The 15,249-nt window shown below is 34.7% G+C and overlaps 2 protein-coding genes across 2 annotated transcripts; both read right to left on the reverse strand.

The window, feature by feature from the left end:
• Positions 1 to 2,277: 2,277 nt before the first annotated feature.
• LOC125058478 (phenoloxidase-activating factor 2-like) lies at positions 2,278 to 6,800 on the reverse strand. The gene is made up of 3 exons (XM_047662574.1): positions 6,665 to 6,800; positions 6,225 to 6,386; positions 2,278 to 2,503 (listed from the first exon to the last, which is right to left on the reverse strand). Exons 1-3 carry the CDS (start codon positions 6,719 to 6,721, stop codon positions 2,342 to 2,344), a joined length of 381 nt encoding a protein of 126 aa, XP_047518530.1. The 5' UTR covers positions 6,722 to 6,800; the 3' UTR covers positions 2,278 to 2,341.
• Positions 6,712 to 14,280, reverse strand: LOC125058476 (phenoloxidase-activating factor 2-like). Its single transcript, XM_047662570.1, has 7 exons — positions 14,150 to 14,280; positions 11,449 to 11,549; positions 10,783 to 10,894; positions 9,439 to 9,621; positions 9,086 to 9,209; positions 7,043 to 7,148; positions 6,712 to 6,843 (listed from the first exon to the last, which is right to left on the reverse strand). Exons 1-7 carry the CDS (start codon positions 14,209 to 14,211, stop codon positions 6,806 to 6,808), a joined length of 726 nt encoding a protein of 241 aa, XP_047518526.1. The 5' UTR covers positions 14,212 to 14,280; the 3' UTR covers positions 6,712 to 6,805.
• Positions 14,281 to 15,249: the final 969 nt, after the last annotated feature.

Raw genomic sequence — 15,249 nt, forward strand, 5'->3', positions numbered from 1 at the left:
ATTAATAACAAAAATATATCTAATTTAATATTTATCTAATTTAACGAATTTCTGTAAAGTTGCATATAGTAGATCATTTTTCGAAAAATAAGATCGTAAAGAAGTTTCACTTCTTACGTGTGTATACCTAGTACACGCACAATTTTTTATTCCGTATAAAACCTTTCGCTGGTCAAGTACAATTAGGAGTTACGGCGCACTTTACAATAATAATTTAAAGCGCCTGGTATAAAACTTGCGCAATTACGCAACATATATAAATGTTACATTAGACTACTATTAGAGCATGCCTACAGCATTTGAGAACCTTATTTCATTAAGAGTATTAGTATGCTTGAAAGCGTTCAATTCTTTTTAATGTTTGTAAGGAGCTGCAACCATTACACCATGTTCCACGTGACATCTTAAGTAATCAATACTTAATTAATAAAACAAATTAAAAACAAAGATTTGTCCTCTATCAGCAGGAGGCATGGTGAAATAGGAGCACGCACTTACATTCTCGTGGGAAGAACACGCAAATACATAGTCTTAATATATGACATCACCGAAAACACGAATTCAAGTTCGACCAGTCACCACAAGTAGCACCCGTTCCCGAGTATGACGCATGGCCAGCCATCGGCCCCCTCGGAACCTAGGACCTTACATTACGAATATGTATGTATGAAGTAGGCGATTAAGAGGATATCTCATTGAAACCTATAAAATCCTAACTGGCTATTATAATGTTCCAGGAATTCAATAACTCTTTAACCGTGAGGACGCACATTTTAGGGGTAGTTCTTTAAAACTGAAGACTACTCTATCTAACTATCTCCCAAACCGAGTAGTGGTTGGCTTCTGGAAAGTGTAATTAGATAATAAGATTGGATAATTTCACCAAATATATATATAATTATATAGAAGTATAATGAACCGAGGCTTCGGTCATTAATCATATTGATCGGTCTGTCTCGCTCATCTCTTACAGGTTACAGGAGAGGTGTGAGTGAGAAATGTAGAGATTTGATTAATAGGAATAATTTTCCGCTATCCATACTAATATTATAAAGAGGACAGGTTTGATTTTTTGTTTGTTTGAAATGAATAGGCTCCGAAACTACTGGACTGATTTTAAAAATTCTTTCACCGTTGGCAAGCTACACTATTCCCGAGTGACATAGGTTATGTTTCATTTAAAAAAAAATAGGGATGCTTACTAAAACTTAAATAATCTAACCCAAGGTGTAAAAAAATATACCTTCAATCGTGTGCGCTGCGAAAACTATTAATGATAGAACAAAATGATGTATCACAATTTTTCAGGACACATCACTTTCTATAAAAAATGTCGCGACAGCATGTCTCTATCTTTTATAGTTACGTCACAATGAGCGTCCTTTTATTAATTTTTGAAGTGAAACTTCTTTAGAATCGTTGTGATTTCAAACCGGATGCAACGGAAAAAGCGACAGTAAAGAGAGACAGACACATAAATTAATAGGATTTGGCGTGGGAGAGAGTGAGAAAGCGACAGTAAAAAGAGACAGACACATAAATTAATAGAATTTGGCGTGGGAGAGAGTGAGAAAGCGACAGTAAAAAGAGACAGACACATAAATTAATAGGATTTGGCGTGGGGGAGAGTGAGATAGGAGGCATTATACAGTGTATAAACTTTAAATTAGTGTGTATTTGAATATTTTCTGAAATAAAAAAAAAACAGATTTGATGAAAATTAAATAAGTAAGTCAAGTAAGTGGTTTAATTATAAAATTGGATTATTTATCAATTTTATTTACAAATAATTAGTTATAGAAACTTTTTGAAGTGAAAACTTCGTACTACACTTAATTAAAAGTTTATACACTGTATAATGCTTCCTATCTCATTTTCTCCCACGTTGGATCTTGTGAATTTATTTCAAACTTTTATTACTTTAGTTTTTACCAAATTTAAGATTGAAAGAAAGTTATAAATAAAAACTTAACATTAAAATATATATTTTTTTAAAGAAAAGATCCTACATTTAGATAGAGAAAAAGTCTAATTTACATATTTTAATTATAAAAACTTTGTTTTTGAAGGTTTCACTTCTACCACGTGTGAATTGGACACATTATTTTTTTTTTATAAAAATACCACCGCTAGAAAAGGCTCTTTATTCGTACCTAGGTATTGATCCTTATCAAAATAACCAACGTTTCACATAAGCAACAATTTAATGGCATAACCAACAAAAAAGCATGGTGGATTGGTGTTCTCCTACCGTTTCCCTTGAATAGTTTACTACTATGAATATAACAAAAATCTTAGCCACAGCAACGCTTGGCCGAGTCTACTAGTAACTAATATATTTTTAAGCGAAGAACGTAATGTTAAGTTGCTCATAATTAAATTGATTAATGATCCATGGGAGCATCGCCGGTACGTTGGTGTAAAGCACGGGTACTTCGCTACCACATTCATAACCAGATGCAACCATTCCGCACACTGCGAAACGAGGTGGGTCGCCATCGCTCTGAAAAAAGTAAGCAAGTAATTTAATAAGATAAAAACTACTTCAAAATGACAGCAGAAATCTATGGCAGCAAAATTAAACCTAATCAAAATTTATTTACTGAAATTGGTTAACTACTAAAGGACGTCTGTCTATATTTAATACCGACGACTCATTGGTCTAGTGCTTAATACTGGACTGCGAATCCATGGGTCCCGGGTTCGATCCCCGGCTGAGACGAACATCGATGTGATTGAGCATTTGGTGTTGTGCTTAGGTCTTGGGTGTTTAAATATGTATTTATATGTCTATCTGTCTATATGTATGTATATCCGTTGCCTAGTACCCATAACACAAGCTTCACCAGCTTAGCATGGGACTAGGTCAATTGGTGTGAATTGGCTTTAAATAAAAAAAAAAAAGTGTGTGTACTAATGTACACGCGTTAAAAGTTATACTTCTTTGGCGTATGGAAAAAAATAACTAAAATGCAGTAATGATTAAAGATAAACATTAAAATTAATCCATAAAATTATTATTAGTAAATACTATCACCGTTTCGTATACGAAATTGATTTAATAAAAACACCAAAATAATATTTATTTATTCACACTGTTTAATTGTACTGTTACGAAACACGTGTTCTAAATATAAAAATAATAGAATATACAACTTGAACATAGTTCTTATCGTTTTTATGCCACCTAGAACTAACTTCATTCTGTTAATTTTGTGTCACGGTGCGCGCGCATCGTAAAATTTCACTCTCATCAATTTTTCATAACGCGCCAAAAGAAGTATAACTTCAAAAAACGAGGATCTACATTTAAAAGCAAGAAGAACTGGCAAGAAACTCTCTGCCAGTCTTTTAAACCGCCAATTTGTACAAGGAAAATGTAAGAAACTGCAACCATTACGCAATAAACTTGACATACTGATACAGCACTGATGTTGGCTATAGGGATAATAGGGATTAGGGATTCGGCTATAGGGATAATTAAAAGCTAAATTTAATTCATATAGGGAAGAAAATTTATACTGTGAACGTCAACAATTTTTTGTGTGCAGCCCTGCGATTCTGTAACTCACTTTTCGAACTCACACAGCGGTTTTTGCATCGGCGGTCGCTCTGCGGTGGTTCTAATAAACAATAAACTACAAGCTCCCACCTTTTCAGAATGCCAAATCATAAAATGACTGCTTCACGACTGATTTCAGAGCGACCGCCGATGCAAAAACCGCTGTGTGAGTTGGAAAAGTGAGTTACAGAATCGCAGGGCTGTACCGATACCCTATATGGTTATTTGTTTATTGGTCTTGATTTAATCTATTTGTTTAATAATTTTCTCAAATGCGAGAACAATACTGTAGTGGTGTAATTATTGTCTTTATAGAAATTTTTACATATTTTTGTGAGTCGCCCCGCCCTATTTTTATTTTCCCTTTTATTCTTTTGGATCACATTGAATCACGTCGGGCCGCCCGCGAATCACGTCGGGTCGCCCGCGAATCACGTCGGGGTCACCAGTTTAGTGTTTGAGGTACACCAAATGAAAACCGTAATAGAATTCACTAGCTTTATTGTCCTCTGACTTACATGGCGGTTATAGGGCGACTGATTGATCCACGTGCAAGTGGAATTACGAAATAATGATGCGTAGACAATATTACAAATACAATTGCGAAATTTCTATAAAGACAATAATTACACCACTACAATACAAATAAAAATGCAGAAAAATAATGCAATCAAACATTGTTAGTTCTTTTTTTTGTAATAGAAGGCCAAACGGGCAGGCCTCGAAAATGCGTCGCCGGCCTTTTAAATATTGGTACGTTCTTTTCTAGATGGACCGTAAGTCGAATTGAGTCGGAAACACTTCAGTCAGCCGGTTCCACATAGTGACCCTACATCTCTACGCAAATCCACGAAACTGAACGACGCCAAGTATTTCGATGCAGGCTGTGGCTTTAAGAAGAGTATTTGAAAAGAGGAGTAGCGATAAAGGGTGTTTTAGCGGAAAACGCGTAAACGAGTGTCTTTTTGGGACTAGATTTAGTGTAATCCAGTCCGAGACTCCACGTAGCAGAGTTTCTGCTTCGGATACACTTTCTTTCAGTTTATTCCGGTAGTCATCGACAACTGCCCAAGAAATACCTGCATGGCTGGTGTTAAGAGTATCCCCTGAGCTTTCATCCGCATAGCAATTAGTGCTGCTGCATATCATAGATATGCAGAAGAAACAGGATCAGGGATAGGACTCCAGCGTTCACAGGTTAAGGTCGGAACATGCTCCATTGATGAAGATCTTGATGCTCCAATCTGCCAGAAAGCTGGAGATTCAGTCGCATAATTTCTCGGGAATCCCATAGGCTTGAAGCTTAGGGATAAGCGATTTATGCTATACCAGCTTTTGCTATATCTAAATTAACCGCTAGGCGCTTCACCCTGACTTGTATAAGGATTGGGATGTATTATCCGTAAGACAAACTTTCATCCTCTACACTATTCTTACAAAGCATTCTGAGATAGAATACGATCAAAAACTTGTAGATGGAAGGCGTAGAAAGGATTCCGTATGCCGTCCTCAACTTTTCAAAACAGCTCTTTCCCATAGTTCGTATTGCTTTCTAGGTACCCATTTATACAATAAACTTAACAAAGACCTTGAAATTTATCATCTCACAAAATATAATTGTAAAAAAGTAGTAACTAAATATCTCAAATCGCTTGATTACCAAAGCACAGAAAATCTATTACGACCTCTAATTTAATTTAATAAATGGAACGTTTTTCTCGCGCACACTAGTCTCAATTTAGTACACTCACACACGCACACGCACTCACACTGACCCGTACACTAACACACACACACTCACAAATGCTTTTACTTTTTACTATTTTTTTATTTTTATTTATTTTTTTATATATATTTTTATAAATTATTTATTTTCGTTCGTTTTTAAAGACTTGTTAGCAATTAGCAATACTTTTTGCAACACTATGTTCAAGAGGGACTGGTGACTTGTAATGACAGGTTTTCCCAACCTTTTTCAAGCACCAGTCTCTCAGTATAATACATAGCTTTAAGCTTATTGTCAAGTTTATTATTATTAATTAAATTAAATTAAGTTAAAGTTAATTAAAGTAAGTTTAAGTAAGTTTATCATAAAGCAATGTATGTATAAGATAAATAAATTCTCATTCTCATTCTCATTCCCTTGGACTGCCCATCTAAGTGTATACAAGAACGACCACGACGAAAGCCGTACTGATAATTGTTAATCAGTTGGTGGCCCTCTTGACACCTTAGAAGCTGGCCATTAATTATAAATTCCTTTTTTTTGGAAAACAAGGAGGTTATAGCTTTTGGGCGATAGGTGGACGGATCAGATCGATAGCTTTTTTTAGGGATCGGATATATTGAAGCGGTCTAGAGGCAGCACAATTGGGGGGATGCCATCAGGCCCGCTCGACTTATCCAATGTCCAATAAAAATAGTGCTATGCGGACAGAACGTTGCCAGAATATCCAGCATCGAAAAATAACACCGCGAAATGGTCACCCAGGAAGCTGGACGTGAAGAGACCGCCCAAAAGGTCAGCCTTTTCGTGGTGTGTGCCAGCGAGTTATCCTCAATGTCCAGTGATGGAATGGAGGGCTGGGTTATTAGTTCTCCCACTAGGAAGGGGCTTGACTATTATTCCTGTCTTTGTGGACCCTGCGATGGTTATACTTACCGAAGTGCGACAAGCAAGTGACGAACCTCCATCACCAGAGCATGTGTTAAAGTTCTTCCTTCCTCCAGCACATATAAACGAGTTGTCCAAGCTGAACTTACTTCCAATCACACCTTGTAAGGCCAATTCACAAGTCCCTTGGTCAACTATCGGTGATGGAACCTATAATAAGGTAGAGGCCGGAACATGGTCTTTAATTGTTTTGCATATAGTTATAGAATTTTCTCATTATAAAACATATTACAACCTTATTATATATGTATATACGTAGATTGATCGCACATAATATTAATTATTATTCAGAGGGATGTGAAATGCATTATCGATTAATATTGCGACTTATTTTTGTAATCTCTGTTAACGTAGGTATTTAACAGATTAATTAAATAAAATATCTTTCAGTTATACAAATTATTTAAAAATAAATATTTTAAACGTACCTTCTTTAACGAGACGGCATAGATTTTGTCATTATTTAAGTCCTTACCCCACCCCATGCTAAAACAACTAGCATCCGTTTCAGGCTCATTGATACTCAAACAGGCAATCCCCACATGGGGATAGCTCAGATCGAATGGAGTCTATGTAATTACTAGGGCGATGTCGTATGCTAGCGTCGCTGAAAAATAAAATTGTGTATTTTTTATTATATAAACACTTCTAACCTCTTAAGTCCTAAGTCTTATGGCGATGTTCAGAGACTTAGTTTAGACGAAGTTAAAGAATCATCTGTTGCGGATGCAGATATTTATCTTTAAAGGCATGTAGATGATGTGCAAACTTGTGGGCGGTTAATGTTTATTTATAAATGTACTTACTCCAAGAGAACTGTTCATGAACAAGGACTTTACTGACATCTCTGTCTTGGTGGGGATAAATTTCGGTCGTATTCTGCCTATTCAATTCGCCAAGACGGCATTTTATCTGTAAATGTAATAATACAAACAACCCATTAAATATTGTTATTACATAATTATTAACAAGTGTTTGTTATTGATTGTAAACACAGTAAGTAAACGGGACAAACGATTACGGGTTGCTGTATCTTAGGCACTTAAGGTTTTCGCATTAAAACTATCAGTGTTGATGCGTTCAAACATCCCTGAAGCGCTGTACCGTCATGACAGTCCCAACAGCATTCTGAAGGAGATGATTTAAAGGAAATTCAAAGGTAAATCCACGCGTATATGTGATCCAAAAGATACTCATGTAGGAAGGTCAACAGAAGAGATTGAAGAGAATGTTCTTCACTTAAAGTATTACTATTATAATATGCGTCAAAGGTGAATACTGAATATTTTCCGTATAGTGTAGCACGCTAACTCAAACTCAAAATGACTTTGTTCATATAGGTAAACAAGCACACTTATGAACGTCAGAAAAGAAGTTAAATTAATTCCAAATTTACATTTACTATCAGTTCGCAAGTCAAGGGCGTAGAGCGGGCAAGAAGAACTGGCAAGAAACTCTCCGCCACTCTTTTTAATCGACAAGTTTTTAGTCATACAAATTGTTTGAACTGGAGCAAATCAATAATTTAAATAATCATCAAACTTATAAAACGCTTTGTTGATTAATTTACGTTTAACGAAAGTTTTCAATTTATTTAGTGATAATTCTCTAATTTCGGCTGAGAGTTTATTGTTAAAACAAATACAATTTCCATATAAGGAGTGGTTTATCTTCTGGAACCTGGTTGGTCGTACGCTTAGATTTGTTCTGTTTCGAGTATTATACTTGTTAAAGTCACCATATGTTTTAAAATTGTTTATATTTTTTTTTACATACAACAAGGCTTCAAGAATATATTGACCAGATAGTGACATAATAAGATAGGGTCTGTGTTGAAACAGAACCGCTGTGTGGTTTGAAGTCGCTGCAGTACCTACTAAATTACCTTTTTTGTTATGTTGACAACGCTGTTACTTTATTATAATTCGACAGTAATATTTGTACTTAATATATGTGAAGTCAGACAGTGATACATCTCATTATAGAATGTCCTGTGTTCGGAGCCTCCAGGTACGATCTCGAGCAACAAATCGATATAAAGGTAACAACCGAGCATTAACCGGATATATTAACGAACTTCAGATCGCAACTGGAAGATTTCTGCAGTAAGGTAGTGTGTCACTCGCTGCAACAAGAGCGTAGCAGAGGTGAGACGGGCCCCCACTATAGTAGTAATATATGTATAAAATAAGGTCCCGCACCACAAGAGTCGGGGATATTGGGAAATTTATAAAATAAAATAAAATATATATATATATTTGTGAATACACGAAATAGCTGGATTTTAATTATTGAAACAGTTAATTATTATCTGCACATTTACGACTCTAACAATGTCTTCCAACGACAAACCGTTGGTTTTTAAATCCGCACTGATGTTGCAAATTACATGGAAATCGCAATTAAAGTAACACGATAAGCTTGTAGCCTAATTGAATAGTCTAATTGACAGTATGATAAATAAAGTGTTATTGAGAGATCAGCCCTGCGATTCTGTAACTCACTTTTCCGCTGAGTGAGTTCGAAAAGTGAGTTACAGAATCGCAGGGCTGTATAAGATATGGCGTAAAGCGTTATGGAGTAAAATAGCTTGCAAATAAAAATTGTTATGTAATCGTATTTTATCAATAGTATAGCATATATTTAGATTATTTGAGAAAAAAGTCATGGCTGTGTAACGTTAGGGAATGGACCGGTGTTCCGACTGCAGAAGAGTTGCATTAGATACGTTTCATAAGACGGCCAACTTTCAGAACTGGAGAAGCACCGTCAGATGATGCTGAAAAGTAAAAAAAAGAGCAGAGCGTTTCTCTTGCACTTAGCACAATGTTATGGAAACTCGTTCTTACCAAAGATGGGTGGTTATTGACAGCATAGAGGTTATGGGCGGCCGTCATGACCACGGAATGATGGATCAGACTTCCACCTCCCAGGGAATCCTTTGGATCCCAAGCCTGGTTCTGACTGGCTTTCCTAGAGTAGGTATATTTTCTGTGTTAATTGTCTATGGTTATCGAGTACTATAGATTAAATACTTTTCTAATATAAACGCGAATTTATCACAGTGTCAACGCCGGTCTGACTTATGCTCTATTACCTGAGCCATAAGTGTAATCGAAATGAGTATTGAGTAGAGTGTTCAGCTTGGTGTTTTTTAAACATCGTGAGGAGACCAGACCTCAAAGTTGGTAAAAATGAATACCTCATCAAAGCAACCATCCAAGGAAACTCTCCGAGCTTGGCGTACGTCTGTGAAGAGTCGCGGGATGAGTAGCCGCCGGGGTTGCTCCATCCACAACCTGCCCTCTTTGGCGGCAGTGAAGTTGGATTCATCAATCGACTGGTTGGACAGCATGTCTTCATGTAGCTGCCACAGCTTAAATATCTGGAAATTAAATAAAAGCTGTCAAAGAGGTTCTAATATTTTTTTATTGAATGATTATACCAATTAAAAGCTGGGAAGAACCGGAAGAACCATCTACTACTGAGAGATACTGATTTTTTAATTATTTATTGAATCATTTATATCATAGAGTTGTTGGAGTTTGAATGTGTAAGTAATGGCAGGCATCACTTGTCACATGTGAAGGAATGTTTATTCAAATGTTATAACAGATGATTGTCTTCTGTAGTGAAAACTTACTTACAGTGAAATATCCTAGAGTTTTATAAGCATAAATTATTGTAAATGTCTAATAGTGTAGTGTTTTTAATATTAATGACCATGATGTCAGTCAATATACGCTTTTAAAGCACATCAAACTAAAAAGTGAAAAATAATTCCTAACTTAGGTTGCTCGATAGACGAAAAATATGGCACAGAGCGCCCCACGCTTTTTCACAACAATACAAGTATTTTTTGTTCATTACCATTTTCAGCCTAAATTAGGAATTATTTTTCACTTTTTAGTTTGATGTGCTTTAAAAGCGTGTTTTATAGTTTTTTTTTAAACTATATTTATTTTCCACTTTTTAGTCCTAGCAGCCTGTGGACTTAAAAAAAATTTCATTGTTTTGTCGAGATAAACCTATGAAGTTATTATATTGTCGCTGATTCTTTATAAGTGTACAAAGTTTGAATTAAATCTGTCCCTTTAAAGTGGGTCAAAATCGAGTCCGAAGGAGTCGGTTATATACATACATACATACATACATACATACATACATACATACATACATACATACAGGTGAAGCTAATATAAATCGTGTAAAGTAGCCCCTCACCTCCAAAGCCCAGTCCCCTCAAATTGGAACCGACCAACAGCTTGCTGCTTCAAAATATTTTGTAAATCAGATGATTTGATTTGTGACTAGAGAAGCGGACAGAGTCCAGTTCCTCTCGTCCGTTATAATATTGCCTTGACTTAGTTGGGATGTAAACTGACGTTGACGTTGCTAATTTACGAGCTCTGTGATATATAATGACAATGGCACCAGCGCCATTGCTCCGACATATATTATAGGCGTTTGAAGTCGGGTCAAATTTTCTAAATTACTTATTTAAAATACTGTATCTAAAGGCCTGTTGAATAGGCCCTAAACTTACCTATAAATAGGTTTCCTTTGCAAGTCGATTTTGTTGCTGTCCATACATTCCGACAATTTAACACATTGTCCAACTTCCTTATTGTCAGTGAAACAATACGTGGGGCTTTCAGCTGAAACGTAAATATTTCGAATGAATTGAACAACGATCATAATGAACTAGGATTTATATGCTTTTTACAAGATAAAGCGGCAAATACGCCATCAAAGGCTACCGGCTACAGGCCACAGACGACCATACGAGGGTACCCTGTTTTTTAAATACTTGGAGGTCATATCTCCTTGGGAATACCGAGCTGAGGAACTAGCTAGGATTTCACATCTCGATAGATCGCAAAAGCAAAAGGAAATGCCTCGTGAATCTTGGATGCTCTCCAGTCATCGAGATGTGGAAATTTTATAACTAAATTTATATTACTTAGATTTTTTCTTTGTTTTAATTGTTTTTAATTTTAACCATCTGCAATCAGACCTTTGGCTTCAGATCAGATTAATATTATATGATTTTGAGGCAATCAGAGAATGCAAATCCAGTAATTCGTTTCCTTCCGTAACTCGCAAACTATCAAACTGCGGCAAGCCTTGCCCAAATTGCTTTGATTTGTAGCCGCAGATACAATAACAACACAAATTATAAAAATACAAAGATATTATTATTAAGACTAACTTGTCGGAGTTAAAAGGGTTCCAATCCATTGATTTGGGCTATGGATATTGTTATTCTGTCCTTTACATCCCCACACCAGCAAACACACCGCTACAATTGACCTGCGAAACATGCAATTTTTTTGGAATTATATTATGAAAGAATTCTGGAGTATTCAGAGCGTCATCAGTACGTCCACAGTATTGCATTTGAAATACGAAAATCTGTCTCTCTCTCTCACTATTATGTCACTTTTAATAAGAGTTATGCCCAAATGTCAAATGTGATAAAAAAAATAACTAAAAAATAAAAAATAAATAATAGTTTAAAAAAAATAGAACACACGCTTTTAAAGCACATCAAACTAAAAAGTGAAAAATAATTCCTAATTTAGGCTGAAAATGGTAATGAACAAAAAATACTGGTATTATTGTGAAAAAGCGTGGGGCGCTCTGTGCCATATTTTTCTTCTATCGAGCAACCAGCGTGTGTTCTAGTTTTTTTAAACTATTATTTTTCGGATATATTTAGGTATTAACACTTCGTTGCAGAAACATAATACAATTGACATAATTAACTGAAAAGGAGGGCAACTGGCGACCTAAGCGTTCGAGCAATCTATCTAAAAAAAATAGATAAGTTAAGCAAAAAGTGTAAAAAATACATAATACATGTAGTAAACTAAAACAGGAACAAAAAACTAAACTAAAAAGGGACACATGAAAATTTTATGATGGGGGACTTCCCCGTAGTAGCCCAGAACCCTACAAATTCACGATCCACCCATGGGCGTAGCAGTTATGCGTACAAATACACAAAAACTAACATTTAAATTTTCTCATATCAAGTATCAAGGTGATTAGGTACTATCGACTAGACCCATATAATTGTTCATATAGTTGCAGACTACACATTAACTATGACTCTGACTATATCTATATTAAATTAAATAGGCTGCTTAATATCTACCCACTCAACGTCCACAATCTAAAATAAATAATACAGTCAAAACCGGTTATAACGACATTGAAGGGACCGTATAGTTGCCGACGTTATATCCGATAGTCGTTATAAGCAATGTCATATACACAAGTACAGTACATATGTATGTACATAGTTATATTATCGTAGTTATCGATCTAGAATAGGTAGGTATGGATTATAATATGGTATGTTAATATTATAATATGTAAACGAGTCAAAAAAGAAACAAAAATATTTATTACGAAATAATTAGGTACAAAGGTCATTTTGGTCTGTTTTTTTTAGCCCAGTCTCAAATATTTTTTGCATTTTACGTTTCATACTCCTCAAGGTATGAGTATCACCAGTATCAAACTGTTACACATTATACTCACTCATGCACTCAGGCGTGTTGTAAATTGTTTTAAAATAATTGAAAAAAAAAAGTTACAGAACTTAGTTAACTATTAAGTTTGTTATGGAAGAGCTGAGACACAGGTATTGTTTACTTAAAAGGGTTCCCAAATCTTACATATTATACTTAATTGTTTTTAATTAATAAACACATTTTTATTTATTTTACTAGCAATGCCCCGCAGTTTCACTCGCGTGGATACCGAACTTTTATTTTACTTAGTTTTTAATTACTTTCTTTCAGATTTATACATACAGATTTTACTTTATAATGAATATATGTATATCTAAAACATTTTTAAATTCGTCCCACATTAGTATATTTAAAAATACTCTACAGATGTTAAAGAATTCTTGATGTAATAAGTAATGAAAGATTTTTTTTAATTAGTCCACGAATTTGTATTAAATTGTTAAAAATAAAAACTAAAATTCAGAATGCAAAACTTTCTTCTATAATATTAGAGTAGAGATTTATTTGTAGAACTTCATTGTCTTAGTACTTCCCTATACACAATATTAGCCCTAGTTTCGTTTTGGCAGCAAAATAATTTCATGTGTTGGAGTTCCGACTCGGGATAGGTCAACATACAATTGCCCATGGGTAAAACATTATTTTTGTTCTATCATCAACACGATTACAAGTTTTTTTATGGATAATTTTTTCACACCTTGGGTAATTGCATTTTTTTTCGGGAAACCTATTTTTTTCAAAATGAAAAATATATTTATAAGTCAGTAAAGATGCAGCTGCCTAATGGTGAAAGAATTTTAAATCAGTCCAGTATTATTTGTGTGAAATCATGACAAACCTCTTTATAATATTAGTATAGATTAAGCTATGTTAAATTAATCTAAAAGCTTGCAACAGTACCTACTCACTTGTCATGACATAAGTTTAATATTCGAAATTGTCCCTTTTTCGTTTATTATTATAATTTAGCATTATTTATGGCGTAAAAATATATTGGTTAGCTTGGTAAGAAATTATATCAAATAGCAAGCAATATTAGCAGCCAGCTCCATAACAAATATACCAGTACTTAAATCAATTTATTAATTTCAGTGCCAAAAAATTTTAGACATCATCCAAACAGAACATGTCAAAATAAAATTAGTCTATACTTATTAAAAAGACAATTTTTCTTTTCGAACAAAATCCAAATATTACAGGGGCAATTTCAATAATTTCTCCACTCATTAGAATGCTACATAACTCTAAAAATAATTTAAAATATTGACTCAACTGAACTTATTTCAGAAGAACAGTTTGAACAACATACAATAATTGTAAAAGGTAATAGAAGTTCAAAGAAATTAAAAAATATTATGAATATTTACTTACCTCATTTTACACACTACGGCACTGTCAAGAAGTCTATTATAAACTAATTCACTATACAACATTATACAATAATGAAATATCGTTATCAGTCGATAAAAAAATTTAGCAAACAATATTTTGACCCGTTATCGTGAGCAGTGTTGGCCTAGTAGTTAAAGCTACCCTGAAGTCGTGTGTTCGAATCACAGTTAGAATCCAAAGGATTGTTTATTCTGGGTAATTTATTGCCTGGTGAAAATTCAACATCAATTATTCATATAGGTAACAAAATGAACACTTATGAACGTCAAAAAATAAATATATATGAAATGCTTCTAATTTTACATTAACTGCCAGTTCTCAAATCAAGGGCGTAGAACGGAAGAGAAGAACTGGCAATAAACTCTACGCCACTCTTTTTATCGCCAAGTTTTTGTTTTACACAAAGTTTGTAAGTAGCTGCAACCATTACACCATGTTCCACATGACATCTTAAGTAATTAATAATAATAAAATAAATAAAAAACAAAGATTTGTCCTCTTGTCATGGTAAAATAGGAGCCCGCACTTAAATTCTCGTGGGATCAACACGCATAACATCGACACTTGCAAGTATTAAGCCTCAACATGTTACGTGTACCTATAAAATATAATAATTAAGACCTATGCGACCAGCCAAGACTTTATATAAAGACTTGTATCACCACTGGATTATTCCATTAAAACATCGTTTGCACGTATTCTAAGGGTGGGTTTCAGACGCAAGACTGTCCTTTGAGACGAAATCCATTTCCTTAACTGTACTAAGAGAAGGGAGTGTAAAAAGTGATGATTCGTTTATTTATAGAAGAAGGACTATATCCTACTAAGCTACTATCAGGAAGTCAATCCTTGTACTTCCGAGTGGTCATCAATGGAAGCGTAAAACCGTTTTATTCATGCAGGTGGGCGGCAGTAAACTGGTCGTTGCTTCCTGTCCCATAAAAAACCGAATATGATCAATACTAGCCCAGAGAGAATAATACTAGACAAATAAAACCTAACGTACATTTTTTATGTTCTATCTTACTAAGGATGGCCTTGGAAAACAACAACTTTATCTTTTTGGTAAAAGCCCCAGA

The sequence above is a fragment of the Pieris napi genome, chromosome 18, assembly GCF_905475465.1.
Source record: "Pieris napi chromosome 18, ilPieNapi1.2, whole genome shotgun sequence".
Classification (NCBI taxonomy): domain Eukaryota; kingdom Metazoa; phylum Arthropoda; class Insecta; order Lepidoptera; family Pieridae; genus Pieris; species Pieris napi.

Coding starts and splice junctions, on each gene's coding strand:
- LOC125058478 (XM_047662574.1), bottom strand. CDS start 6,721: ATGGGGTGGGGTAAGGACTTAAATAATGACAAAATCTATGCCGTCTCG. Junction 6,387..6,664: donor ATGCCGTCTCGTTAAAGAAG/GTACGTTTAAAA, acceptor ACCTTATTATAG/GTTCCATCACCGATAGTTGA. Junction 2,504..6,224: donor CACTTGCTTGTCGCACTTCG/GTAAGTATAACC, acceptor TACTTTTTTCAG/AGCGATGGCGACCCACCTCG.
- LOC125058476 (XM_047662570.1), bottom strand. CDS start 14,211: ATGTTGTATAGTGAATTAGTTTATAATAGACTTCTTGACAGTGCCGTA. Junction 9,622..10,782: donor CAAAGGAAACCTATTTATAG/GTAAGTTTAGGG, acceptor TTTAATTTCCAG/ATATTTAAGCTGTGGCAGCT. Junction 9,210..9,438: donor TGGATGGTTGCTTTGATGAG/GTATTCATTTTT, acceptor TACCTACTCTAG/GAAAGCCAGTCAGAACCAGG.